Source organism: Rhea americana, unplaced genomic scaffold (assembly GCF_003343005.1).
Source record: "Rhea americana isolate MKP2758 unplaced genomic scaffold, rheAme1 scaffold_144, whole genome shotgun sequence".
NCBI lineage: Eukaryota > Metazoa > Chordata > Aves > Rheiformes > Rheidae > Rhea > Rhea americana.
Genome location: NW_028185528.1, coordinates 616,208 through 643,366, shown reverse-complemented (window position 1 = coordinate 643,366; position 27,159 = coordinate 616,208). Strand labels below are relative to the sequence as shown.

Sequence of the window (27,159 nt, the reverse complement as noted above, 5' to 3'; positions counted from 1 at the left end):
TCTTGTACCAGAATTTGCCTGCCTTCTTTGCAGAAATTCATACTGAATTGCCGGAGAATTCCAAGTGGCCTGAGCATATTCAACGCAATATACTCATACATTTACTTTTGTTTCTTGGCTTTCTTGATTTACATTCACTGACTGGAGGTTAACATGTTCCCAGAGGCAAAAACTTATATTTAAACCAAAAACTACACTATTTTTTCCGATTTGTGTGTTGAAAAGCAATTCAGTGTTTTGCACAGTCCTCAGAGCACATCTGAGTCTGCAGTAATATGGTAACTTTTTCACCTCTGTTTTAGCTGTTTGTTTAACTCAGGTTATTGGCCTGTTTGCCTTAATCAAGGTCAGCTCATGATATAGACTAGTTTGATGAATATTAACACAATTCTTACTACTGTCCTACCAAACTTAATTAGCTTACAGCAAAGCAGAGCCCAGCAATGTTTTATTTTGCTTTTCATTTCTTAGGTCAGCTTTGGGTTTAAAAAAATACACAAATGCCAGTACAGAAAAGACAAATCAAACCTGACACCTGGAAAAAAATCACGTACTGGAAAAACTTGACATAGAATCCAGTGGTGTCAAAAATCCTAGCTATTTGATATTTCAAATCCAGACATTCTTCATTTAGACCAAAATAACAGATGTTTAGAGTGCACCTTGCTGCTGGTGACTATTTAACAGCTAGGTGCTCTCCTAGCGTGGTACTTTTTATGTGCACAGTAATGAAAGTTCACTATCGATTTTTCTGTAGCTGCTTGTAACTATTATAGTTGATACATCAATAGAAAAGGAAAGCACAATGTTTCATAGGAGGCAGAAAATCAGAGAATACATGATGCTGTGACAGTAAATCATGGCATAATCTCAAGAACTGATATACGGTTACTGCTAACTTGAAACCCATGGCTTTCTCTGAAAAGACTAGCCCATAATCGCCCAATATGTTCTAACAGACTGACTGCCGGTAATAGTGGTAAAGGACACAGCACAATGTTTCATCTTCAGAATAATGGTTCCTACAACCACAAGCCCGGTTGTTTTGCTGTGGTGGGATCTGTTTGGTGTGTTACTGCAGAAGGAGAGCGAGCGAGTGGTTTGGATGCAGTTTAGTTAAAGGTTGTAGGAAAAAGGATTTTTTTTTCAGAAAAGAGCACAGAAGGGTTATGTTAAAATAAAAGGAGGAAGAGAAGTTGTCATTAATTTTTAACTTACAAAAGTCTGCAGTTGAAAAGGAAACACAAAAGAGCTGATTATTCTTGAGATCAAAATATTGGAGCTGTTTTGTCAAGAAAGGCAAAAGCAGAGAAAATACATTTACCGCAGCCATTTCCAGTTCCCCAGCACCCTGAAAGGGTGCCAAAGGCATGTAAGTAACTAAAAGTGCTTTTAAGCATCTGCTCCCATCTCTGCCATGTTTTGGGGGTGGGGGGCACAGTGATCTCTGAATTTTGCAGTTTGCCCGCTGAGATTTCTAGCAGGAATGCTTTTAAATGCTCAGCTCCCTCTTTGTTCTCTATCTCACCTCTGGTAGTTTTATCTATATTTTTAGTTAACTGTGAGGGTCTTGATTTCCTGCCTCAGAAAAGAGGGGGAGGAAGGAACCCAGGTTAGCGTTAGCTGGCAAGCCTGGAGCGCAGTGTACAGTTGAGGGGACACGGTTCTCAGTAACCTCTTAGCAATGACAGAATATTTCCTGCAACAAGGGTTGTTTCCCAGGACTTCTTTAAGAAGGGACTTGAGTCCAATTCGTGTCCTTTCCAACCTCGCCAGTGACTCCATGCGCTAMAGCCAAGCGTCTCCCAGAGAAGATAGGCAAGCGGAAAGGACTCTCCCGACCTAGCCCCCATCCAGCCTGTCTCCGGCTGGGCTTGGAGGGCAGTCTGCATCGCTTACCATGCTTGGGCTATGGCTTTTCCTCCATGGTGCCGTGGAGTGTGTTTATAATACGCATCAACCCACCCGGGTTGATGCACAAGCTGGGGATAATGTTAAATGTATRGTTTTCCTTATTAATTCTTGATAGTCTTGTAAGGAGAACTCTTAAAAATATCCCTAGGAYGACAACCTGGCAAAGATTAAGCTTTTGCCAGGCACATAGACTGTTCTGGGGCTTGTGCAGCTATTTGAGTTTGCCCTGTGCTCGATGGCTCTGCGCAGGGCAGTCCAGGGAACCCTGTCCTGCAAGGTTCGCCGCGGCCCAGGGCACACCGCAGCGGGGGCGATCTCGCAGGTGTCAGGAGGACACGCTCCAAGCCCCGAGCTTGGGAAAAAGTGCGTTTCTGCACGGTCCAAGTCTGCCTCCCAGCTCATGATCACAGCTGTATTAAAGGCTGAACTGCAAAGTTTTTTTTCTGGATTTTCTTTCATTGTTTCTTTCCTGTTTGCTTCTATTTCCTCACCTTCCATCTCTCGCTGGGCTTTAATCATAGCTGCATAATTTCTTTTCCCTTCCTGTCCATTTTCCCCTATTTTCTGGTCTCCTTTCCTGTATGAGGTCCTCCATTCTCCCTCTGCCTGTTCCTCTGCGCCACGTTGCTGCTGTCGCTAGCTTTTCCCTCTCGATTTCTGTTTTGCCCAGTGCAGATTGGCCTCGCCTGCTGCTCTTCTCACCCCTCTTGCAGATTATTTCTTTTTCCATGGCCTTCTGTTCAACTCTCCTTTTACTTGTTTTCATTTTTTCTTTCTAGTATTTGACGTCTCTATTTTTGATCATTCAGGGACAGCCATTGCTTTCCTTTCTTTTGCAATACCCAATTTTGCAAAAGCATCAGAGGGATAAGAGAAAGGGGGGGGAGGGACATTGAATGTTCCCCATTCAATGAGGCATTTAAGCACATGCGCAAATTAAAAATATCGGGTGGTCCCACTAGCTTCATGTTTAAGTTTATTCATTCATTAATATACGTCTTGCTTTCTTAATATGTATCTGTTTATTCCCACGTTATGCTGGGAAACTTGGCTACCAAAAGCAGTCACTGAAGTAGCTGCTTCTGTCACTTCTGTCAATAGCAGAATAACAACTCTGTATAACCCCATAGCTCCTCTCTTACACGTAAAATACATTCAGACTTGCATCTTAAACATGTAAAATGTATATTAATAACAGAACAGAAATTTCCAAAGCAGAGACAAATGGATTATGTTTTTTCYCCTTACAGGAACTGTTTAAATGCCATCCTTGCTGGTGTTCTATAAACACATTAGAGAAAGTGCTTTGGTGTTGTGGTTGCAGAGCACATGGATAGGGTATTCTGAAATTCCCACCATCTCCTCACAACGGCAGCGGTGCTGCCTACGACACTGCTTGGTACCCATGCTTCTGGTTACTTGCCAGATTGGTATCTATCTAACCAAAAAATTACCTAATTTTCTCTTACACATCTAATCAATCCTATTGCTATTTCAAAATCTTCCAAAGTATGCATTTTAAAAAAAAAAAAAAAAACACAAAAAGTACTCGCTGAAGGCAGTGTAGGCTTTTTGTCCCCCCCCCAATGGCTTTCAGCTGTCAGACAAGCAAACAACATAAATCAGTAATAATCAGATTGGATCAAATTCATGTCTCAAATAATGCCATTGTACTCAACAGTTACATGAGGGATGAATTTGCGACATTCATTGCATTTCATGAAATAAAATYGGGACAAATCAACAGTGATTATTAAATTTCTTTATAATTTGGGGTAGCTTATTCAAAAAACATAATCAGCCATGAAACACAAGGCTATCTCTGGAATTCCTGTAAGAATTTTATTATTCACGACTCTGGCATCCAGGCTGAGATAAATGATTAAAGATTTATTTATTAAAATACTGATTTAATTCTTAACTCTAACTTATAACTGCAGTATTCATATTTCATTCCCTTTAATATCTTCCTTGAAGATATTAAAAAATAAGTGTTTGGAAACTTCATCAGGAAAGGTAGCTAACTATAAGATAGCTGCTGTCCTGCTTGCTTTCAGCCACCTGCACAGTGTTTGGAAGCTGCATGTCAGATGCCACTAAAATCTGCCAGCTTGATGAAAAGATGTTTTCAGGAAGAAAAGGATAGTTTAATAAAGTCTTCAATCCATACATCCTCATTTACATYTATAAGTAGTTTGAGAATCAGAACTTATTTTCAATTACTTGGCTTTTGACACTGGCTGATAGATAAAGTGAAAGGAAGATGTCTTTGCTTTTGTTTCTCTGTAGAGAATTCAGGAAAAGCAGAGATGTGAAAGAACAGGGCAAAAGAAACTCTATTTTATCCTGCATGTTGCACACAATGCTGAATTCGCATCTAAAAATAGTCTCCTAAAAGATGAATTTACAAAGTTCTGCATAGTTTTAGTCCTTCACATGAAAATACAGCAAGAAACTCCTTTCATGCTGAGCAATTACAAAAGGAAAGAATGGAATTTGATCGAAATCTGTTCAAGATATTTTAAATGAGATTCCTTTTAACCTTGGTCTTTGTTATGATATCAATGGATATTTTAAATGTTATTTCAATTTGGTTGTACTTCAGATAGTATCTTATGCACTTTGGATTTCACTACTATTTACAATGACTATTATTTTCAATTACCAGCTAGGATAATTGATATATCATTTGAGAGACTTCAAAGCTACATAGTCAGTAATGGAATCAGAAACAGAGTAAGAGACAAGAGGATTGATTTCTATATTGGGCAATGCAAAAAGTCCCTCATGATGTGATCCACATTCAATTGTTTTCTTTCCCAGAGATTAAAGTAAAAAAGTGGAATAGTTCTCTTCTAGTAGCAGGGAGGAGAAGCCTGGCCACATTGCTTGAGACCCAGGGACGAGYGAAGTGTTCGGGAGCAGGCTGGCTCTTTAATTGTTCTCCTGACCCTCACCAGCTCTTATAATAGAGTTATCCCTAATTTACCCGTGTGGCGGGGGCCATGCAGTAGTAAGGAACTGTGCATGATGGCTGACAACAGGCTCCGTTAGAAATTACAGAATTCAAACTTGGCAAATCAAGGACGCTAGAGGACTCACAATAAATTTAAACATGTTGCCTATGAAATCTACTTTCAGTGATTTTGGGGGCAAGGAGGACCTATGCCGCCATCATCATCATCTACATTAGCATTTTGCTCAATGCAAGCCATAGACTTCCATCTAGCAGTTTGCACATCAAATCCGTAACTTTTGCCTGTGGTGTACCAAAATAATTTAAAGAAATGGTCATCTTGATATCAGAAGTCAAGAGACAGAGACTCCAGTATGTCCAGAGATGAGCTCAGGGGGCTCAGAAAAGTCAGTGATCATCACCTTTAAATTTGTCTACTACCTTTGCCTGCTATAACATATCCCATGCTGTTGATTAGCTAATATAACATATCTAATCCTACGAACGTGTTCTCATGACTTCCACTGGCTGCTAACAGCAGCCACTGTTTACTGGATTAAGCTTTTAACAAATACTGTGTGGCCTCATCATATTACATCTCAATTACCACAGCTTTTCTTTCTTTTGTCTTGACAAATGCTGTTGCTGAGACACCTTTCCAAGCTCATTGCTTCCCTACCTGTTAGTGTCTTCCCTTTCCTCTGCTGCATCAGACATAAATTGTTTGTGTTCACTTTCAAGGTCCTTTACTAGCGGTTCCTTCCTTACCTATCATCAATCACCCCATGTCCACAGTTCATCTCCTGCCTCTGGCTTGCCCACACTACCATCTCCACTGTCTGCTTGCCACCTTTCCAGACCAAGTACCTTTTTCTGCTTTCTCCACCCTGACTGTCATGCTTAATAGGTGCTCTCCCCCAAAATCTCTTTATTCACCTTCATATCCCTTCTCAAAGCTCTGTTTGCTGTAACACTTAAGAGACCAGTCTTGGCTGGAGGTGTGTTGGGATGGTGTCTGTCCTCGTATTCTCTGCCAGTCAACACCTTTCCTTCCTGACTTACTTAGACTGTAAACTTTTGAAGAACATGAGTATTTAAAAATATCACCTGCCATTATGAATTCCTAATCACAAAATTGGAAAATGTTACTATAATTGTTTTACTAGAGCAACAAGTTTGTCACAGTGAAAAGATCCTCCTTGCTTGATATCACATTTTACATTCTCTGGTTTTCATTCCCAGTCTATAGGAAGGGACATTAATTTCAAGAAGTCTTCTATTCAAAGTACTATTAGTTCAAGCAAACAATAACCAAGAATCAAAGACGGCAAATATTCTATCAGAAACCAGTATACGGAAAAAACATACCTAAATGAATCTTGTTTTTATCTATTAGTCAGGTGTCATCTAATAACAAATTATATTTAGTCCCCTCCCKTGTTATAAATACATATTGATTGGATTTAAACTGTAAACTTCAGAGTGAGTTATATCTGGTCATTGCTATACTGCTCTGTTCACTAGGAAGAAAACCCCAACACCTACTACSTGGCATTTAATTAAGACAAACATCTGCTTTATATATCATTAKTTGCTTCTGCCAGGTCTCTGTGAATAAATACTGAACAGTTGTACCTCCTGAATACTAAACAATTCTTCCAGAATTCCAAATGGTCACATAAATTTTAGGAAATGTTTATTTGTCRTTATTATCCTTAGATATTTACTGTAATTAGACATTAGGGTTGAAATAGCAGCCTGGAYTTGAAAGTGGACAGTAAGTATTTTTCTAAATTCAAATATAGTCTGTGGAAACCTAAAGGCCCTGGCTGAATGATAACCGGGCAGAACCCCAGGATATTCCACCAGCTTATTGGGGCTCACTAGGTGCAATCTTGGAAATGCACTTGGGTAAGAGAAGGGACGAATGTATAACAAAGACTGCCAATGGAGTTTGTAAAACACCCTCATAGTATCAGCCCAGGTATAAATACCTATTATAAATATTATACCTATAAAACCAAGTGTAACAGTATCTGTATATTTACAAATTATCAGAAGTAAAAACTACCGGAGTGGCCATTTTGAACAAGACTGCGTCAAGCCGTGAGTGCTGTGACTGTGAGTAGGAAGCGAGCGCATGCGTGGCGCCAGGTTCGGTCCCTGGACGTGTGCTCCATTACAGGCTCGCATCGCCTTSGCAAGGATGACTTGGTCATGCAATACTTTTCACTTCAAATTCATAACACCTGCTTCACATCCTGTGGCTGAAGGTGCTACGTGAAAACACAGTAGTGGTATCTATAAGCTTCTTAGTACCCTGCCAAGGAACCACTTTTCCCATTTTACAGCAAGGAAAACAAAGTCCCTGAAAAACTACAATATTTCCCAATGAGAACATGAGAATGGCCTTACGGGGACTATGCCCCTGGGGAATACTTTAAGAAGAAAAGCATGGAGTGATACCTCCCAGGAGCAGTTGTATCATGGTCAAGCAACTGGGAGTAAGCAAGAGACAGAAGTAGTGTTTTTGTATTTCAATAGATTTTCCTTCCATTAATTTCTCCAAGAGACTTTGGGAACCATGAAAACCTTGAGCCTCCACTGCATCTTGCCAAACTGCATCTTGCAACTAGAGCAGAATAATATGCAGCGTTGAAGAGCTACCTCCCTGGTGGTTTGAGTCTATCATCTGGTAGTTTAATCAGCTTGTTCCTGAGTTCTGGTACTGAAATATCCTAATGGTGGGGGGCAGACACCTTTTGGCTAATTCTTGTTTTCTATCAAGTTCCCATGATTACTGGACTTTGCTTTGAGAGATAGTGCTGCCTCTTTCACTGGAAAGTGTAAAAGGCAGATCCATATTTGCTTAACATGCAGTGCGTTAGTACTGGGCAGGCTGCAAGGAAGGCTGCTGAAATTTGTTACGTTATGCCTTCACCATGCACAAGGTAGCTCCTGTCTAATTCTCCAATCTCATTTAATGTTTGCTTTTTCGACCCTTTTTGCCTGATGCCGCACTAATTCCTTTGTTTCGTTCTACTTTCTCCTTGTTCTTGTACCCTTATGCATCATGACTAGATTTGATCAATATTCTTTGCTATGCTACTTCCAATTGATGCTTACACTCTTATCTTCCTATCTGCATATGTGACATCCCAAACTAAACTCTCAGCAAAAATTGTTGAAGTGAAAATATGTACAACCCAAAGTTTCATCATTGTTTGCTGCTGCAAACAGCAGATTCTTCCTTATCTTTTCTGTATATTTATATTGCAGGCTCACTGAAGCACGGGCTCTGGCGTGTCTGTAAATTTCCTGGTAGACCAATGAAGTTACATAGAGTATATTAAAAAAGGCAATAGCTAATTTAAAATGTTATTTTCGGCTCTAGAGTGTTTCATAACTGCACTGATCTGAATTAATGGAACCAAATGAAAGTGAGCACACGTAGGCTTTGTGATTTTTCTCATTGGATGCATGTTCACAGGAAGCGCCTGCTAGTCTCGTGAATAGCGAGAGTAGAGTCTGTCTCACAAAATGCCTCCTTTCAGCCTGTTTCATTTGCATGAAGATCTCGACAGGAAGCTTTCCAAGACAGCAAATGGTGGAGCCCAATATTGAGGCTTATTCTCCTCCCGTCTCAGCTCTGACACTTCAGAGCTATAAGCAAGGGAAGATTAATCTCAGAAAAGAGCGTGGACGTATCGCCTAGCGAGGGGATCACGGCGTCCCCGTAAGTAACGCCGTGGTTTGCCTGTGACGTCCCTTTCTCTGCTCAAGCAAGAGCCCGCTGTTTGCCACACACAGCGATGACATGTTTACCATTTCTGCAGGCCCCTCTTGTCTCCTGTGAAGTGAGATCTGAGATCAATAGTGGCTCTGCAATTATTTGCCCATTGATAAAGCCTTCGTTTCTGAAATGAAGTGCATTTATCTGCGTCCTGACAGTGATAAGAGAGCAGGACCAGACAGCTGCTGCCTATTCCAGCGGTTAGCTCCGTGGGCAGCCAAGTGCCTGGACATGGGTCAAATGATGTCTAACTTTCTTCCTATTGGCATTTCACTTTACAAATTGCTCTGATGGGAGGTTTGACAAATCATCCTTGCTGAGTGCAGATAATAAAAACTAGCAGGACAAATGGGAAGTTTTTGTAAAGAGAAAACAACAGCTGATTTCAGGTTAAGTGACCAGCCTATAAGGATACTGGATGGCAAAATGAAGAGAGATCTGCTGCATCAGAAGATGACGGAAAGCATACCACATAAGACACTCATTTGCTTCTTAAAACATCATTTTAAATCAGTCATTTAGCAAATTTAATTAATGAAAAGTTGATCTGAGCATTATTTTGTGATAGGACAGAAAACAAAGAAGCAGTGAGACAAATTTTGGTCACAGTAAAACCAGTTGGAAACATTTTGGCTTTAATGCGGCCAAGATTTTGCCCTGGAAGAGTGTGCCAAACTATTTCTGCTTCAGAATCAGGGAATTTTAATAACTATTATCTATCAAGCTTTTTTGCTGCTGAAATACATGTATTCTTCTCRGTGAGTGGGAATGTATGGGCAGGAGCGGTATTTTTGATCTTTTTGAAATTATTCATCTATTTGTAACTTGGTTTGTACTGTGCATTACAGTTAGGCAGTCTGTAGCTAGCACTTATTATTTTTAGGTGATTGCTGATCACCATTTCTGTACGTGCTGATCACTGTGAAGCAGGTGTTAGAGCGCTGATGGTGACTCCGCAGGGCGCTGGACTAGCCTCCTCTCGCAAGACCTGTCGACTCCAGAGGGAGCTGACAGCTTTGGGCTGCCCAGCAGATCCAAGTCTTTAAGCAGAAATATTCAGAAGGCATGTAATGCAATCAATAAGGCATGTATTTGTAAAGAGGTGCTATTACATTGAAACTGAGTAATTTTTTAACAAATTAAAAACTATTTTGGGCAATACAAGTCCTGCTGATCTTATGGTTTTATAAACCCAGTTTTTCTGTCCTCTGTTACATGAGAATGTACCAAGAAAATCAAGGGAATATCCCCCTCTCCACTGATCTGAGAAGGGATCTAGGGTAGCAGCCTGTCCTCTGTGCTCAATGACAGTGTCAAGTACAAGTGTGAACAAAGTAGAAGACAAAAATAATTTCCTCAGTTAGAATCAAATGTTCAAAGCAAAAATACTCAGACATATATGACGAGATTGAGTCATTGTGTCCTTTAAAAAACATTGATCAATAGCACAGAGGAGCTTTTCAAATTTCTAATCTTGATTTAGGACAAAATAATAAAAAGAGAGTTTCTAAACTAATGTCAAATTTGGTAATGAAAACTCAAAGACGCTAATAAACTGACACATTCATTTTTTCTATATGCAGTATATCTTGATTCAAAACAGCAACTAGTAATGACAAAGCAACATTTTTTTATTTATTTTTAGGTCTATTTTTTGATATGAACTGTGGACTATGCACTATAGAAAAGTTAATGTTATTGCTCTGGGATTAGGTTAAAGAAATTGCTGTTACCTTCAGTTCAACTAGCTTTGGGAAAGGCAGGTATGTTTATTCTCATTTAGTTGGATAGTTTGATAAACTGATAAAATGTGATAAACGTATAGAGCTCTCTGAAAGGCAGCTTTCTTAGATAATGCTCTTTTCATGGTTTGGAGATGAGTTCATAAATGTAAAACCTGCATAACTAGTATGAAAAGTAGGGCTAACACTCAAGTCTCCCAAAGATTTCTTCCTTCCTTTCCAATTTTGCAACCTCTGCCTGGTCACTAAGCTCCCATCAATTACACAATTATAATTTCTGAATTGTCGTGGCTCAGTCTTGTTTCTTTCTGCTTGAAAATAGACTGCCAAATGCAAGTAAGGGGTCAGGAAAATACAGGTTTTGTGTATCTCTTGAGATGCTGAATTTTTTGTCTGTAGTATCTTCAGATTGTGAAAAAAACCCTGGCTGATATACCTGAGTTAAACTGTGGTTTGGTGTCCACATAAATTACCTTCACTTCGGCCCTTTCCTTACTTGGAATTAAGGGGAGAGTTCCTCMATGTGTGAAAGCACAGGAATGACGCTCCCACGAAACAGGCATATTGTGGGGTCTGCAGTTATGATGCAACCCTCCGCAAAAGAAAGCTTGGTAGAGATCACTGCTGTCAGAACTGGTGTCCTGACTTACGTTAAAGCAAGCTAACACCTTAAGATAATTGAAACGGAGATTGATAACAGATATTGCTATTTCTTAGCCATCTAAAGGRAAGATTTCTTTCAAGTAAGTCATGCTAGCGGAGGGATTGCTCCTTTGCAATGAGATGCTTTTGCTTCAGGGGTCTAATTCCTCTTTAAATATATCATTCAATCAGCATCTAGGTATCATTTGCAACCAAGATGGATCTTGGATGCAAGAATTCAGTCGTGTCTGTCAGAGATCAAGCTGGGGAAGAAGCGACTAGAAGACAGGTTAGCAACCATCATCATAGGGTATGACTGCTGTATCATAATCACATCCAGCCAAAGCTGTGACAGGCAACTACGATCACAAGACCTGTTTCTATTTGCTTGTCCGTGGTCCCAGGTGTCAGTCAGATTGGCTGGTTTGCATAACGTTGTTCTGGTGTGTTGTGAGTGAGGCAAGCAACCCACTTGTTTATGTGCAGTGAAGAGGTACACAGCTGGAGGGCTCACTCRTTGGAAGATTGTGAGTCTCCAGAAGAATCCTGCTGGATTAGTATAAGAGGTTGCTTTGTAGATCATGTAAGTGGATGGCTATCAGAGTAATGTGATAGAATTTAAATTTAGTTCAAACTTGCTATGCCTTGACAGAATAATTGATTGACTGTTGATGGTGCAGTGAAGTTGTGAAGGAAGGGGTCTCTGCAGGTGGTTTAACACTATTTTGAGGCAAGCCTCTTGTTAGTCTGAAATAGAGCTGTGTCCTGACCATGATCAAGACAGTCACCCCCAGTGTGCTTGTGATGATTGTGCTGGTTTTAAGAACTGATTTGTTTCCTGTTGACCCTCACCCTATAGGAGCACAAGAGAGAAGGACTGATTCAGCTGAACTGATTTATCTGATGAGAATGATAGTTCAGGTGTGATGCCTCTCTGCCAAGGAGAGGCAGTGACTGTTGCCAGGATGGTGYTGATGGCATGAGGAACCACTTATGGTGGACAGGCAGGCAGTCACTGATCTATGAAGATCCACAGTCATTTAGGGGGACTCTCCTATGTACAGAGAGGTAAGAACTACCTGGCTTACAAAAAACAAACAAACAAACAAACAAACAAAAAAAAAAAAAACCTCTGAGTTTTTATAACTGATGGAGGACACTTAAAAGTTACCTAATTCTAAATATATTAATACTAGAAAGAAATAAACTGAGGAAATGTCACACTGTCTAAGGAACTAGTTACCAAGGTATTCTGTCTTATCCGACAGTTGCTGAGTCAACCGCATCATTGCGTTCCTGGCAAYGTGGTCAGGAGGGCACAGACAGGCTAGGCAATCCCTGGGGAAAGGACCTGAACTGAGGGGCCTGGACAGTATCACCCACTAGCGTGGGGTTGGTGTGACTGTAGAAAGAGTTGTGCRCTGCTAGCCGTAAAGGCTACCGTACAGATGTATCTGTCTAAACTTCAACAGCCTCTTCTTTAATGCTACTATCAATCAAAAACGTTTTCTTGTACAAACCCTTTGGAACCTCTGACGAGTAAATAACTAACAATTTGCCTCTAATATTTAAAATCTAGAAAGCAAGACTGCTRTGATTTAATTGTATTTTGAAAAATTGTTCATGCTGTGGGTTTTGAAAACTATTTTACTCTTAGTTTACTACACTAATCACTTCTGAAATGTTAGAAAAAAGATGAAGACAAAATTCTTTGCCCTTAAGGAGATTGCAATCCTGTGAATACACAGACTATACAGTACAGCCGTGAATAACAAACAGCCTTAGAAGGCAGCTTCGTAGCTGCACAGTTATATATTAAAAAAAAAAAAAAAAAAAAACCAGCTGCCTTCTTAATAAATTAATTCTATGGCTTATTGACTTCACATTGCCTTTGAGAGGTTTTATATAAGATATACACACACACACACACACACTATATATATATATGTGTATATATATATATATACATATATACTATATGTACTGTGCAATAATATAAGGTTTACTGGTTTGGTTAGCACTGTGGCACAAACATCCTTAGAAATGGAAAAAGTCTGCTATGTCTTGAAGTGCTTCTTATTTCATTAAACATTATAGGCCCAGATTTTCAATAAGAGCCAGCACAGGTTTTTGAAAAATTTGYTTTGATTAAATGATGTATTTTTGGCCTTAAGACCAGTTTTCTACTGAGATGCCTAACAGATGTAGATATGTGGCAAATGCACCCAGATACTTAGGTACAGTAATTGCTCCCAGTAATTTCAGAAGGAGTTTGATGCCTAGCTAGTTTTGACAATCCTGTTGGATGCCTGCCAGCGTTGTTAGGCACTTCCATGTCTCTAAAACCTGACACTTAAACAGTTGAAGGATGTGAGCAGTCGTAGTAACTTAAGCCAGACTATTTGTTCGTAGGTTTGGGACCAAACTTCTGTGCTTAGCTGGAAAGGGTTTCTGTGTTTTTCATTTCAGTTTTGTCATGGTTCTCATTAAATATTAGCCTTAGTTCTGTGGGTCAAGTGGTAACGTCTTTACATTCGACTCTTTGCAGCATAACATCTAGCTTTGGCTGTTAGCAAGTTGAATTACGCAGTACGACAAATATTGAATTAATCAGTTTCTGTGCTATTTCACTTCTGTATGCAAGTGACTTGATTACAAGGCTCCTCTTAGGAGTAGAATTAGCTCTTTCTACAGTAGCATAAATGAGATGAGAATGGGATAACCTGGCTTGGTACAAGCTTCCAAGATATATTTGCCCACCTCCTTTTGAAGTTGAGCACATCACCTTGCAGAATTAGGGTAAGAACTAAAGGAAGAACAATTCCTAAATGAATTAAAAGTATGTTGATGAAAGTCACCAAATATAAGGGTCACCTAAATGTGAGTGTTTTCCAAATGCACTTCCCTTATTCAGCTAACTTAAAATATCCCTGAAGTGAAAGGAATTTTCTAAATATTTTATCAGAGAAAGGCTACAAGGCTCTTCAGACATTTCTGTACCCTGCCCAGTAACTGGAAAGCCTACTTATTAGGAAATCTGAATTCTTGTTTTTCATCAGATTAATTCATAAAACATTAAAATTTCTGTAATAGATGGTTTACTTTTCCTTCTCTGAATCTAAGACACAGGAAGAGGCAAAACCTGAATACAAAAGGTTAATAGTTACCAGATAAATCCATCAYGTCTTTCTGGGGTTCAGAATACGCATGGTTCATTAAACTCAATGCTTTTAACTTTATTTTTAAAAATAATTCTTATTTATTTCTACACGCATATACTGTACCCTTAAGTATCTCTTTTTAATGCTGCCTTTATTTAAAAGGAGCTTCATCTAAAGTTTTCCAAGGCAGGTTSAAATTCTATAAACACTATATGCAAGGATATATTTAAGATAGCAGTTGATAATTTACAATATAACTAAAACATTTTACCGCTTTTAGTTTAAATTCAATTGTATTATGCTAATGTATTTGTAGAATTTTATTCCTTTACAGAAGAACTTTTTAAACTGAAAATAAATAAAAAAAAAAATTACTCTGTCATTAGCGCTGATACTTCTTTCATTTCTGTTCTTGGCTCAACAGTTCAGTCTATGCACACAAAATAACTTTTGAGTAAAAATGGAATTTTGSCTATGTAGAGGTGGTACAATCTGATCTTATTTATGATTTTAAGTCTCTTCTTTCAACTGTGTGCCAGTAAATAAAAATTCGCTTGGCCGAAGTTTATTCAAACCAGCTTAATTAAATCAACAGAGTGCAAACCTAAAACAGAAGACAGGCAGAGAAATCTGTTTCTCTGAAGTCAATAGGAATTCATCTCCTTAATCCCTTTTTATCCCTGTCGGTGATTTTTCTCGACTGATTCWTTGAAAGATACTGATTTAACTAATTTGTATTGCATAGATATCTTTCCCATTCTGAATCATTTCCACTGGTACAAAACAACCTCCATTTAAAGATTATTTCCTAGCTAGATCTGTCTRAGCACTTCAACAGTGTCTTCCACTGTTCATTTAAAAACTATTAGTTGCTTTCCAGATTTATGTGTTGCAATGTGACAGCAATATACTAACAAGATTGTTTATACTTACCATTCAAATACATTTTGAAAAACAGGTACGGTTCATCCATATCTCATCTACTCTATGGGACTGCGCTCAGCATCATAGAAAATATGCCATTCTRTATTTTTCCACTATGCTCTAGAACTAATAATAGAATTTTATCTGTGTTTTGGGATATTCAGAAAGTGCATACAGACAGCATATAATATTCTGTTAAATTCCAGATGTTTTAGGAATCATTCCCACAGAAGTCCACTTTTAATCCTGCTACACAATTTCTCTGCAGTTGATATTTAAAAGATAATCCTCAGACTAATATGAACCTCATAAAATATATCTCAAAGTTATATTTTGTTCTTTCTGAGAAAATGAATGAAAATAAAAGATTTTATAACAAATAATACCAATATCAATAGTAAGTAGCATATAAAGAGTAGAATTTACCTACCTAAACTAAACAGCACCAAGAATTTGAGACATACAAATTCTCGCAGATCGAACTGCAGGGAACGAAGCTTTGCTACTAGTTCTTGTGCATGGCTCATAAGATTGTTGAGGGTGGCTCCAGCTTGAGATGCTATTACTGAATAATCCACCTGTGAAAGAGAATTATATTTCTGTATGATTATCAGCCCCACAGAATCACTTTAGAATGTGTCAAGCAATCCCATGTAACTGGGATACTCCTGGACAAAAGAATCACTCTCAATTTAATGATGTCATCAAGTCGAGATGATTTTATATACAAACCTATTTTAGCATAACGGAATACATTGAAAATATTATTAAACCATATATCTTAATGTTATGTCACATCACTGTGAATGCTGGTTTGTCTGCATTAGCTTTTTTAAGAAGCGTTATATATGACTATTGTTTGTGACACCCATATCAGTTTGTTTGATTCACTTGGTGTCTCTTGTTCTCATTTAAGCGTAGGATCCTGTGGAGGGAGACTGATGAAGTCGGCTTCATGCCTACACTGGCTGCAGTAGTCCAGAGGGATATAACGGTATTCCTGGGAAACGTCCAGTGTCCACGGCTTGGCCAGAAACACCTATCCAAGCCCAGAAACGTCTGTGTGTTCCCGCAGGAAACAGAGGTGTTGTGAGGGTGGCKTCTTCTCTCCTGCTACGCAGAATCCGGTTGTTTCCTGGCGTTAGTCCCGACGGACCTGGTCGGGGAATCCCTCCTCTGCGAACGGAGGAGGAGCAGCAGGAGGTGCGCGCAGGTCGGCGGCAGGTACAACGTCCCCTGCAACCGCCACCGTGAACGAAGCAACTGCGCGACTTCAGGGACCGGCTCGGCCGCGGTGCCCTCAGCCCGGTCCTCACCAGACCACCAGGCGTCCCCCGTGCCCCCGCGGCCCCGCTGCCCGGGGGAGCGGCGGGGCGCTGCTCGCTCCCGTGGCGGATCGCTGCTGGCCAGCCAGCGCGGAGCAGGTCGTCGGCAGGTTTCGAAAACGTCCTTCTTGCCTGGCCGCTCGAGTGCTTGCGAAGCCTTTCCGTTTCAGGAACCTCCACAACAGCGCGGAAACCGGCAACTATACTTCAYATAACCGCGCAACGCGGCTACGTGAACGATGGCTGGCTCTGAGCAGAGACCAAGCGCAGTGGTAAGTGCGCACTTTGGGTTAAGGATGTGTTTAGAGGCATCACTGCCCTAATCCTGTCTTTGAGACCTCCCGTAATAAAGAAGTTAATAAAGAAGGGCCAGGTATCACTAGAAAAAATATAGACCCAAACTGCAGAATTCTATCTTTCCATCACTAATCCTTTAAAATCTAATTTTTAAAATAATTGTTAAGGAACATTATATTATGAAACASCCTTTTTTGATCTTAAAACTATTGAACTGATTTTGCTCAAGCATAAAGAAGAATAAAAYGAGAAAAAAACCCTGACTTTCAACCTGTCAACATTTCAACCAGGAAAGATAGATAAGTGATTGCAAGGATCTAAAATAAGTTCTCCTAGTGATAACCTTAATATAATCAATAGGTTACTGGCTTTTAGATGTTTTATTTATATGTCACTTAGCACTTCCCAGACATTGATTGAAGGCGACTGTACAAGAAAAATGGAGTTACATTTTTTTTGTGTGTATATTAAGAATAACACTGCCCTAATTCTGCAGAGCACTTAAACTTGTGCTTARGTTTCAAAGAAGTCAAGTGATTATGATTAAGAATTCTGTGAGATAGGTTTTATTGCCCTCTTTTACACTTGGGAAAACCGAAGCAGTGAGATTAAATTACTTATTCAGGGCCAAAGAACTATGTGACAAAACTAAGATGCAGTCTGTAGGACTCCCAGCCATACTTTCCTTCATAAACTAATCTGATATTTCTCTCTCTCTCTCTCTCTCTCTCTCTGTATATATATATTTACATCTAAGAATATATGTACTTCCATAAATAAGTAAAAGATAGTAACACACCCCAGATACATTCTATTGGAAGAGCAGTTTAATATGATGACCTGATTTAACTACTTCCTATTGAGAAGCTGTTCACATACAAGGGTCAACTCATTCACAACTTAATTTCCCCTTTGTAACTGTAATGCTTTGTTAAGGGGAAAAAAACCTCAAAAATCCCTCACCAAGCTTCCAGTTTGTGGGGGGAATATGCTATTCGCTTCATAGTAATAAGTTAAGATGTTTAGATGTCAAGAACATGACTGGCCTTACTGCAGTGATTATACCATAATGGAAAAACCCAAAAGGTGTCTGGATCTCCCACCATCCCTCTACTGGAGAGCTCTCAGGCAACCTGCTACTCTTTCAGGTGCATTTAATATTTGCAGCACCAGCAAATTTGTCTGGGAGGCAAGTCCTCATCTGCCACTCACCAAGAGCAGGCTGTATTAAATTTTTATATTTATTGACATTTCATTACCATAATTGACTGCAGTTGGTTCTCTAGTAGAAGGCACAGGGCTGCCTCCTAAGCAGGAGAATTGGTCCCTTGGGTAGGATTTGCAATTAAAAACAACACAGAATGGATTTTTTTTTTATTGTGTAAATATGATGAGTTGAATTTTCAGCTTTAACTAGAGAATACTGGGTGTACAGAAGCCTTTTTCAAGAGTGAGCAAAATTATGAGTCAGTGGAAAGACGACCCCCAAAGGTGTCAATCAGTTTATACAAAATCAACTGTGCATGAAAAAGCCTCAGTTAATGTCTATTCTGAAAAAGTGGTCACATTAAACAGTGTGCTGTCCTGCTTGCTTGGTCCTGTGCACAGAAATTGATACTAAAAGGCGAAATAATTCTTTTGTCTCTAATTCATGATTAAAAATGCTTTTAAAAAGCAAAGCTCAAAACAGCCTGGACCTTCAGCAAAAATTGCATTCTGAAGTGATAGCATTTACCTAATATTGCACCACAAATTTCACTTGGTAAAAACCAAACCCACAACTAAAAAGAATGATGATTTTTGCTTCACAATTAATTGTATGACATTGAACAGTTGGTTTTGATGTTGAAGATGGTATGTTGACTGACATTTTTGAAAACAGAAGCTTCAGGAAAACTTCCACATTACCCAGTTCAAAAGTAAAATGCTGGACATTAAGTTATGCCTGCACAGTTAAATAGAGGTGTGAATCCCTCAGGTACCAGCACACAGGGTCTTGCATGATGAATATGGTAATACTGAAGAAATACTGATAGAGGTTTAATTGGGTTAGCTTGGTATCAAAAAAACATAGACAGAACAGCACTGTGTAATTTGCCCTGCTGCTTGTTCTAGTGACCATGGTTGCATTTTTGGTGCTTAAACTTGCTGAAGATTAGGACAGCTATTGCTATGTATGCTGTATTGCTGGCTGTGCTGTGGCTGTACCATTTGCTTACTGCAGTGTCTAACTCTGAAATTAGTTACTGAAAATCTCCACCTTGCTGTCACCTAACTAGTGGTTAAGATCCTCACAGCTCCACCTTCAGCCAGCTCTGTGAGTGCCAAACTGTCTAACTGCAGGCATGCCCGGATCCACCTGAGTCACGATGGTGATAAACCAGTGCATCCAGCCCATGCCACAACTCTTTGGAGATTTATTGACTGTATAGCTTTCATCTACCGGAGGCAGCAAATCTACAAAAAGGGGGAATTCTTCAGCAGCCCAGCGGTTGGGATGTGGGAAACCCGAGGTCAAAGCACCTGCTCAGACAAACATGAAATAAATGAGGCTATAGCCTGGCAGTTGGGGCACCTTTCTGGAAGTGAGAAATATTAAGACTCAGGTAAATCTAATATGTTACATGTACCTTCTAATCAGGAGTACTGGTCAGAAGGGGGGACCTTCTTTGGCTTGGTTTGGTGAGAAAGTTAGCACTTAATTCTAGGTTAAGTCTAGATTTCCAGCTCTGAATGCTGAGTAGATAAATGCACTTAACTCCCTTGTACAGGCAGCCTGTGTGCCATCACCTTTCCCAGCATTTTCCCAGCCAGCTCTTGTGGGACCCCTGGTCTGTGCACACCTCGCTCCCCCGTGCACTGCACAGGTGATGKCTGCAGCTGCACGGAGGTGCTGGCTCTGCTGGCTGGTAGGCGTCTGGGATCCCACCTGGCCACCCCAGCCTGCGGGGCCCTTGTGGTCCACCCATCACAAAAATGTAGGTAATATCAGCAAAGAAAAATCAACAGAAAAGTGACAGCAAGAGAGTAATAACTTAAATGGGACTGCAGGCACTGAAATAATGAGTATTTCTTCTAAAACTTTTTTTTTTTTTGATACAGTCAAGACTTACTTCATCCAATTAAAAGTCCAAATCCCTATCATGTCAATGAAAGCGAAGTTAAGCTAGTGCTGAGTGTTTATGAAATCTTCACTTAAAAGCAATACATTGTGGTAAAGTATTTGAGTTTAGCAGCATTTAGAAAGTCAGCTATCAATAATTCAAATAATAATAACATTGAATAATTTCCTAGCTGATCAGCAGAGCTGTAAGATAGATGGAAGTGACTGATTCTCCAGTTATTTTTCTCTCATGAAGGTCTCACTTAGGATAGTGAGATATTACCTGAAGCAGATCAAAAGATAAAACTTTTTACAACATGAAACTGTGTCTTAGGCTAAATAAATGCTGAAGCTAGGGCCAGGAATGCAGGGAGCACTTGTACCTTTTTTTGTTTTGCATGTGATATTTCACAGTAATGAGCTGTTCTTGAAGGCAGATCCCTGGTGGAGTTGGGTGGTGGCACAGATGCCCCTGATATTGATTCCTCCTCTCTATGCCCACAAAATAGAGCCTAGAATTTAAAGGTAGAATCTGGTTCCTTCCTTCTCCTAAAATTAAATTGTATTTAATTTCTGGAATATAACAGCGGGAGGCAGAGAATGTTGTGCAGAAATGTTGTGTGGACCTGTCTCATCCCTTCCTGATGCCTCAGCAAGCTTGCAACAGTCTCCAGAAGAGATGACTAGAGTAATTTTTCTTGATAATACCTGTTGTGAGGAACTCTTTGCCACTGAATGATGTTCTGTTCACCCAGAACCAGAAATTATATCATTAAAGAATAAAGCTACAATCATGCGTTGTATTTACAATATACCTGTAATTACAGGTACTGGCTGCCACCACTGCATCCTCATCTGACTCCCTTCTCCGGTGACAAACCCATGCCAAAGCCATTCTGCRATGGTCTGTCCCCGGTTTGGAAGCCTTGGCCCTGCTGTGAGCTGGTTCTGGTTCACGGTTATGTGGGCAGATGAGCTTTTCCCGCAGAAGGGAGTGTTGAGCATGGYATATAGCAGGCAGGTTAATTTACTATCACAATCGTAGCTGCTCTTCAATGGCCTCCTGAGGTAAGGGAGAATATATATTTTACTGGCAACTACACTGGTTATTAAATTCATTTTGAGTTTCTCATGTTAAAGTCTCATTAAAAACTTTTCAAACAACATTTGTGTTCTGTTTCTAAGCAAATGAACACGAAAAAAAAAAACACTTTGAAGAGGAACAAGCAAAAATTGAGGAGGGCTCAGCATGGAAAAAACCAGGAGGTATGCTTTTATCAGTTCTGGATATATTCATTAAAATTGTGATGAATTACATTCTATAAGGTGCTTGCCATTTTAACATGATACACAATAATAGAAGATAACGAATTAAGTTGCCAGTGGACCTTTCCCCTAGGATGATGCTATTGTGCTTGCTAATTAGTTATAATATGCAAATAGTAATATTCCAAAGTGTTGTATTTATTTTGTCTAGCTTAGTTTCAAAATGGCTAGTACATCAAGACATGAATAATGTTATGCCCTATATTTGACCATATATATTTATGGTAGTTATATTTATGTTACAAAACACATGATGATAAAAGTATCATTAAGATTCATATAGATAGCTATTTTAATCAGTAACATTAATTTTCCTATCTAGTAATGACGGATATCAGATCCTTCAAATTATTAATGTAAACATTATTAACGTAACATGCAGAACCTAACTAACCTAGAGAGCAACTGAATCCGTCTCTTTACTGTAGTGTTGCCATGCACTTCATGCTTTTTATAATAGAGATGATCTGGAATCACTGCTGAGTTTGAACATCTGTAAGTTGCATTGAAAATTAGACCTGTCACTGGAAATTGTGTTGTGAATGTTTAGGCAGCATCGCTAGGGCTGTGCTAACTCAGTCTGTTTCTTCGGGAGAGAAAGCCAATGCTTTTAACCCCTTAACTGCATTTTCCTTTTTACTCTCTTGTCTTACACCAGACCGTTCTGCTCGTTCCCGTCGGTGGAAGCCCGGACGCGCTCACTGTGGAGCCCATCCGTATCACTGCGTCGGTGCGGTGCTCCCTTCCTTGGATTGGGACTCTGAGCAACTTTTCTCTCCTGCTGGCCCACAAGCTTAACCTCATATATGGGACTTCACAGGGAGATACGGATTTGTATGGAGGGATCAGTTCACTTAGATGGGACCTGTATGGAGGAGTGGCAGCCTCGACGAAACGCTGCCAGACTCCAGGCAGATAGCTTTTGTTCTCCTTATGGGAGCAATGTGTATGGAATACCAAAGAAAAGCGCTTCCTACGAACAAGGCAGAGTTAACTCGTGGAAAATGGAACAGTTTTGGTGTGCAGTGCTTCATGCTGGTTGTCTTCTTCATGACAATTTTAATGGAATTGGAATTTTTAGACTTAAAGTCAAAACTGTAGTGTTACAGTAGTTTCATGACAACATAGCAAGCAGACTAAGAAAACACAAATTGGGACCAGTTTGTTCACAGATGTTTGGAGTTACCTGAAAGGCTCAAAAGCTCTAGTGAYTCTTTGGGCAAGTTTGAATTGGGCACATTATGATTAAGACTGTATTCTGATAAGCTTTACCTAATTCAGCTGAGAGCAGCTGGTTCAGCCTGAAAAACAGAGCATATCTTCATAAAACATGAGACACTCTTAACAACCAACACAACCTTGTTTTCTTTTCCTTTAGGCAGAAGCCATTAGAGTGATGAATTGGGCAGGACTGGATACAAGACAACAAATACYACCCTGAACAGCAAAATGATGATTGCTTGGCCTTGTCTGATCTTGAATCAAATCCTGCTCTTGTTTGCCTGTAAGAACTGTTTGTATGTAAGAAATTCTGGATTTGGCCCCTAAAAGCTGATACCATTTTTAGGCTATTACAGCTCTGAAGCTTCATTGACTGCAATCACAAACTTAATGAAAAAGCTAAGAAGCATCATCTTGTTATTACAAATTCTTTTGGCTCTTGTTGGTCAGGTACTCTATTTCAGTGTGCTCRTAGAAAAAGCTAGCATGATTACTGCCTGTTTCCTTTACATATAAATCAGAGGGGTTTTTTTTAAGTTCTACTGCATGCAGTTCTCTGGCTGCAGAGATCATTTGAAAACTAATTTATTTTCAGACTGAAAAAGTGATTAATTTTCTCTCTCTCTCTCTCACACACACATGAAATAATGACTACTTGAGAACATAACAAGTAAGTAATAGCTTTCCACTAGCTATGTATTCGCCTATCATACCTATAGCTAGTATATGTATTTTTATTCATTTCTTAAGATGAAAGAAAAGCCAGTTTGCTTATCCTTTCTTTGCCAGCTTCTTTCTCTTGTCCTGAGAAACTCCTTCCTCTAGTAACTTTCTGTATTGCAGTACTACTTCTGCAAGGGTGATCTTTTTTTTTCAATGCCCTCATCAGCACATTCTGAAAGTTATCTGCYTCCTGAGAACCATTTCAGCAGCAGAGCAGCCTCCTTCAACTTGCAGATTGGCTYCCTAGATGAGCAGATACTCTGCAGGCCCAAGCCGATACAGCTAAGTTGGGACAGCAGAAGCTGCCTTTGTAAATGGGTAAGTCTAATAGAGATACTTTGCCACAAAAAAATCCACAAAGTCCCTATGTCATACATTGACTCCTTTTAATAAAGTACAGCTGAAAAAGATGTGAAATCTAGAAAAAAGCCACTAAATTCAGAATTTTAACTTGCTTCAAAAAGCAACACTACTGATATCTGGGTTCTCTCTCATGCTCTTATCTGATGCTACTCTAGAACACAARTCCAGGTGCAAGATATGTCTGTGTGATGGCTGACAATCACCCAGTAGTTTGAACAACCTGAAACAAATTTAAGATTTAGGCATATATTTGGACAATCTTTTTATCTAAACTTTGACTAAACTCAGCAGAGTGCAGATTTGTCAACAGCAATGAGCAGAGTATGTTTGGGCAGCCAAGGCTATAATTCTTATATTGTGTGTTGACTGCTGCAAGAAAATTCATGAAAAATGATATTCTATACCAAACTTYAGTGTTTATCCCATGTGTTCTGGACCTTAGAATTTGGCAGTATATTGCTAGTGCAGAATAATTCCTCCAACCTGAGCACTCTTCTGTTGTATAAAGTCCCACAATTRGAAATAGTCTGTTAAAAGTACATACTACATGCCAAGCCTGTTAACCTGGCATGTGGAAAGCATATTGGCAATGATTTACAATTAACTACCACATTGCAAATCACTCCTTAGCCATTTTCTATTATGAAATTTGGAGAGTTGTAAAATGCATTTGTGCTACTTTATTTCCTTTTGAAATGGTAATTACTGCTGCTGAGGGGCAATACTTAGTGCAGAAAATGAAGTGTGCAGCATAGAGAGAAACTCATTTCTGAGGAATTGCTGAGGAATCGTAATGACTTGAAAAAAGTGCTTTCTTGAAATGTATACACACAAAGGAACTCCTTTTATGAAACTCCAACCAAACAAATAACAAAATAGAACACAGTCTTTGTGTGCAAGGGCCAATGCTTGCTTCTTTGTTGCTGACTGCACTTTTTTCCCATCAAAGTAGGAACAGTGGATTGACACTGGGAAAAACTCATAAGCCAATGGCTTGAGGGAAATGCAGAGGTATGGTAATGTGATAGCAATGCCTGGAGGTAATGGGTGTGAGCCAATGTGTTTGAAAATTATTCAGTCTGGTTTACTAGCCCTGGTGTAGAACTGAAAGTAGTTTGGCCCCAAAGAACTAATGAAGCTTGACTTTTATATTTCAGGAGCAAGGGCTGTGCACTTTAAGTGGAGAAAGCAGTTACATTCTAATTACAGCTTYTTCCTTGATTGTGATTGTAAAAAGGCCTGTGTTTATGGGTAGCTTTTATGCACGGATATATTAAGGAAAGCAAGGAAGAAGACTTTTAAGGTCTTAAATTTGCTAACTTGTGATGATAATCATCATCTCTCAGGTAATAAAGTAGGCTATCTAGCTCAGGTCCTCAGTTTAAAGCTAATATGTTTAAAAGCCAGATGGTTGACTGTAATTTTGCTCATAGTGCTTTGCTGGTAGCAATAAATAATAATAACAAAAAATCTACAGCACTTTTCATCAGAAGTGTCAGAGTGCTTTCCAAACCTTAATCAATTAATTTTTATGAGATGGAGACATAGTTGTTTCTCTTTCCTTACTTGAGGAACTGAGAGGCTCAGGGCAGCTACTGGCCAGCGTGCAGCATTTAGTGCAATAACAAACACTGGTAATGCCTTGGTCTAGAACTCTGGATTTCCAGAATTATTTTACAGTCAATACAGAGTAGACAGACACAGGCATGATTCCTCTTTCATAAACACATTTGAACTGCCCTTGTGCCTTAGAAAGAGAACTGACTGAATTGATACAGCCTAAAAGGTCCAGTCTGATACTTGGAGGAAGGAAGCAGACATGTCAGACTGATTTCGCTAAACAGGTAACTCATGACTGAGCTACAGTGCAAAAAGGCAGTATAGATCAGGTGGGAGCAGGGAATGCCTCTGAAGGAGTAATTTAGAAGCATTGTCCAGGCCTGTGGGGTGAGGTTAAAAAAGCCAAAGTTGAGCTAGAGTTGAGACTGCAAGGGATGTCAAATGTAACAAAAAGAGCTTTACCACATTACTACTAGTTAGAGGATGTGCAAGGAAAACACRAAACTGCTGCTGAATGGGGCTGGTGATTTACAGGCAGCAAACAGACAAGGCTGGGGTAATCTGTGCCTTCTTTGCCTTAGTCTTCACTAACAAGGTCTCCCTGGTAGTGCTCAAGGAGGCAGGGAGTGATGATCAGTGGGTGACAATTGAGCCAGGGTGGCCTGAGAGAACTTGACCCAGTAGAAGTCYGTGGGATGGGAGCAGCTGCATCCAAGGGTGCTGTGAGATCCATTGATGTCCTTGCAAGGCTGCTCACTATCATTATTTGAAAAGTCATGGAGACTAAGGGAAGTCCATGATGACTGTGGAAAAGCAAAAGTTGCACTGATGCTCAAAAAAGGCTATGAGGAGATTTGAGGAACTACAGGCCAGACTGCCTCAGTGTAGTCCCTGGGAAAATCCTGGAGAGACAACCAGATGGGTGAAAAATGGGTGGATGGCTGGAGTTAGAGATTAGGGGTTAATGGGTCATGCTCTATCTGGAAGCCAGGTGTAAGTGGAGTACCGCAGGCGTCTGTACTAGGACCTGCCCTGTTTAACTCCTTGATAAATGACCTGGAGGAGGCAACGGAGCACRCACTCATCGAGTTTTTACAAATGACACCAATTTGTGTGTGTGGGGGGGCACRTCCAGGGTTGCCATCCTGAGGACCTAGACAGCCTGGAGGAATGGACTAGCAGGGGCATTATGAAGTTCAACAGGACAAATGCCAAGCCCRGCACATGGGAAGGAATAACCCCTTGCGATTATATAGCCTGGGGCCAGGCTGGCTGGGAAGCAGCTCTGCTGAAAAAGACCTGGGGTCTTTGCAGACAGCAAGCAGAGTGTTGGCCAGCAATGTGCCCTGGCAGCAGAGAAGGCCAACAGCATCCTGGGCTATATCTACAGGAGCACAGCCAGTAGATGGGGGGGAAGTAATTATTCTCCTCTACTCTGCACAGGTTAGACTGTGACTAGATCCTGTGTCCAGTTTCGGACACCCAATTCATGAAAGACATAGGTAACAAGGAGTGCATCAGCTGAGAGTCACCAAGATGCTCAGGGGCTGGAGCACTTGCTATATGTGGAGAGGGTGAGAGGAAGGGGCTTGTTCAACCTGGAGAAGAGAGGACTTGGGAASGGGGCCTAACAGCAGCCCCCCAGTACCTATCAGGTGGAAGATGGATCCAGGCTCTCCACACTGGAGATAAGAGACAATGCACRTAGGTTGAAACAAGGGAGGCTCAGACTGCATCTAAGAAAAAAKTTCCTCCCTGTGAGGACAGTCAGGCAATGGAGCAGGGAGCCCATGGAGACTGTGCAGTCTCCATCCCTGGAGCTTTTCAGTATCTAACTGGATAAAACCCTGCACTGGTTTGAGCGCGGGGATGGACTACAAGACTCCCTGAGGTCCCCTGCAGCYTGGATTACTCTGTGATTCAAAGATCTGTGGCTCCGGTAAGTCTAGATATCCTAAACATTCTGGTTAGTGCACCCTGCCTTGTCCACCTTAAAAAAACCAAAACAAAACAAGAAAAAAAAAAAGAGAGAGAGAGGAGATTCTTCCGTGAAAGATTTTCACTCCTGCAAATCATTTAAACCAGCGGTGCTTAAAGTAAAGGTGCGTA

General features: G+C 40.1%; 1 protein-coding gene across 1 annotated transcript in view; it reads right to left on the bottom strand.

Annotated features, from left to right (window-relative positions):
- The window catches only part of NR5A2 (nuclear receptor subfamily 5 group A member 2), an 87,310-nt gene that overhangs the window by 13,120 nt on the left and 47,031 nt on the right, over positions 1–27,159 (bottom strand). Inside the window, exon 6 of the mRNA XM_085299032.1 lies at positions 15,563–15,710. Within this exon, the coding sequence (XP_085155158.1) occupies positions 15,563–15,710 (148 nt within the window). The remainder of the gene's footprint in view (positions 1–15,562; positions 15,711–27,159) is intronic.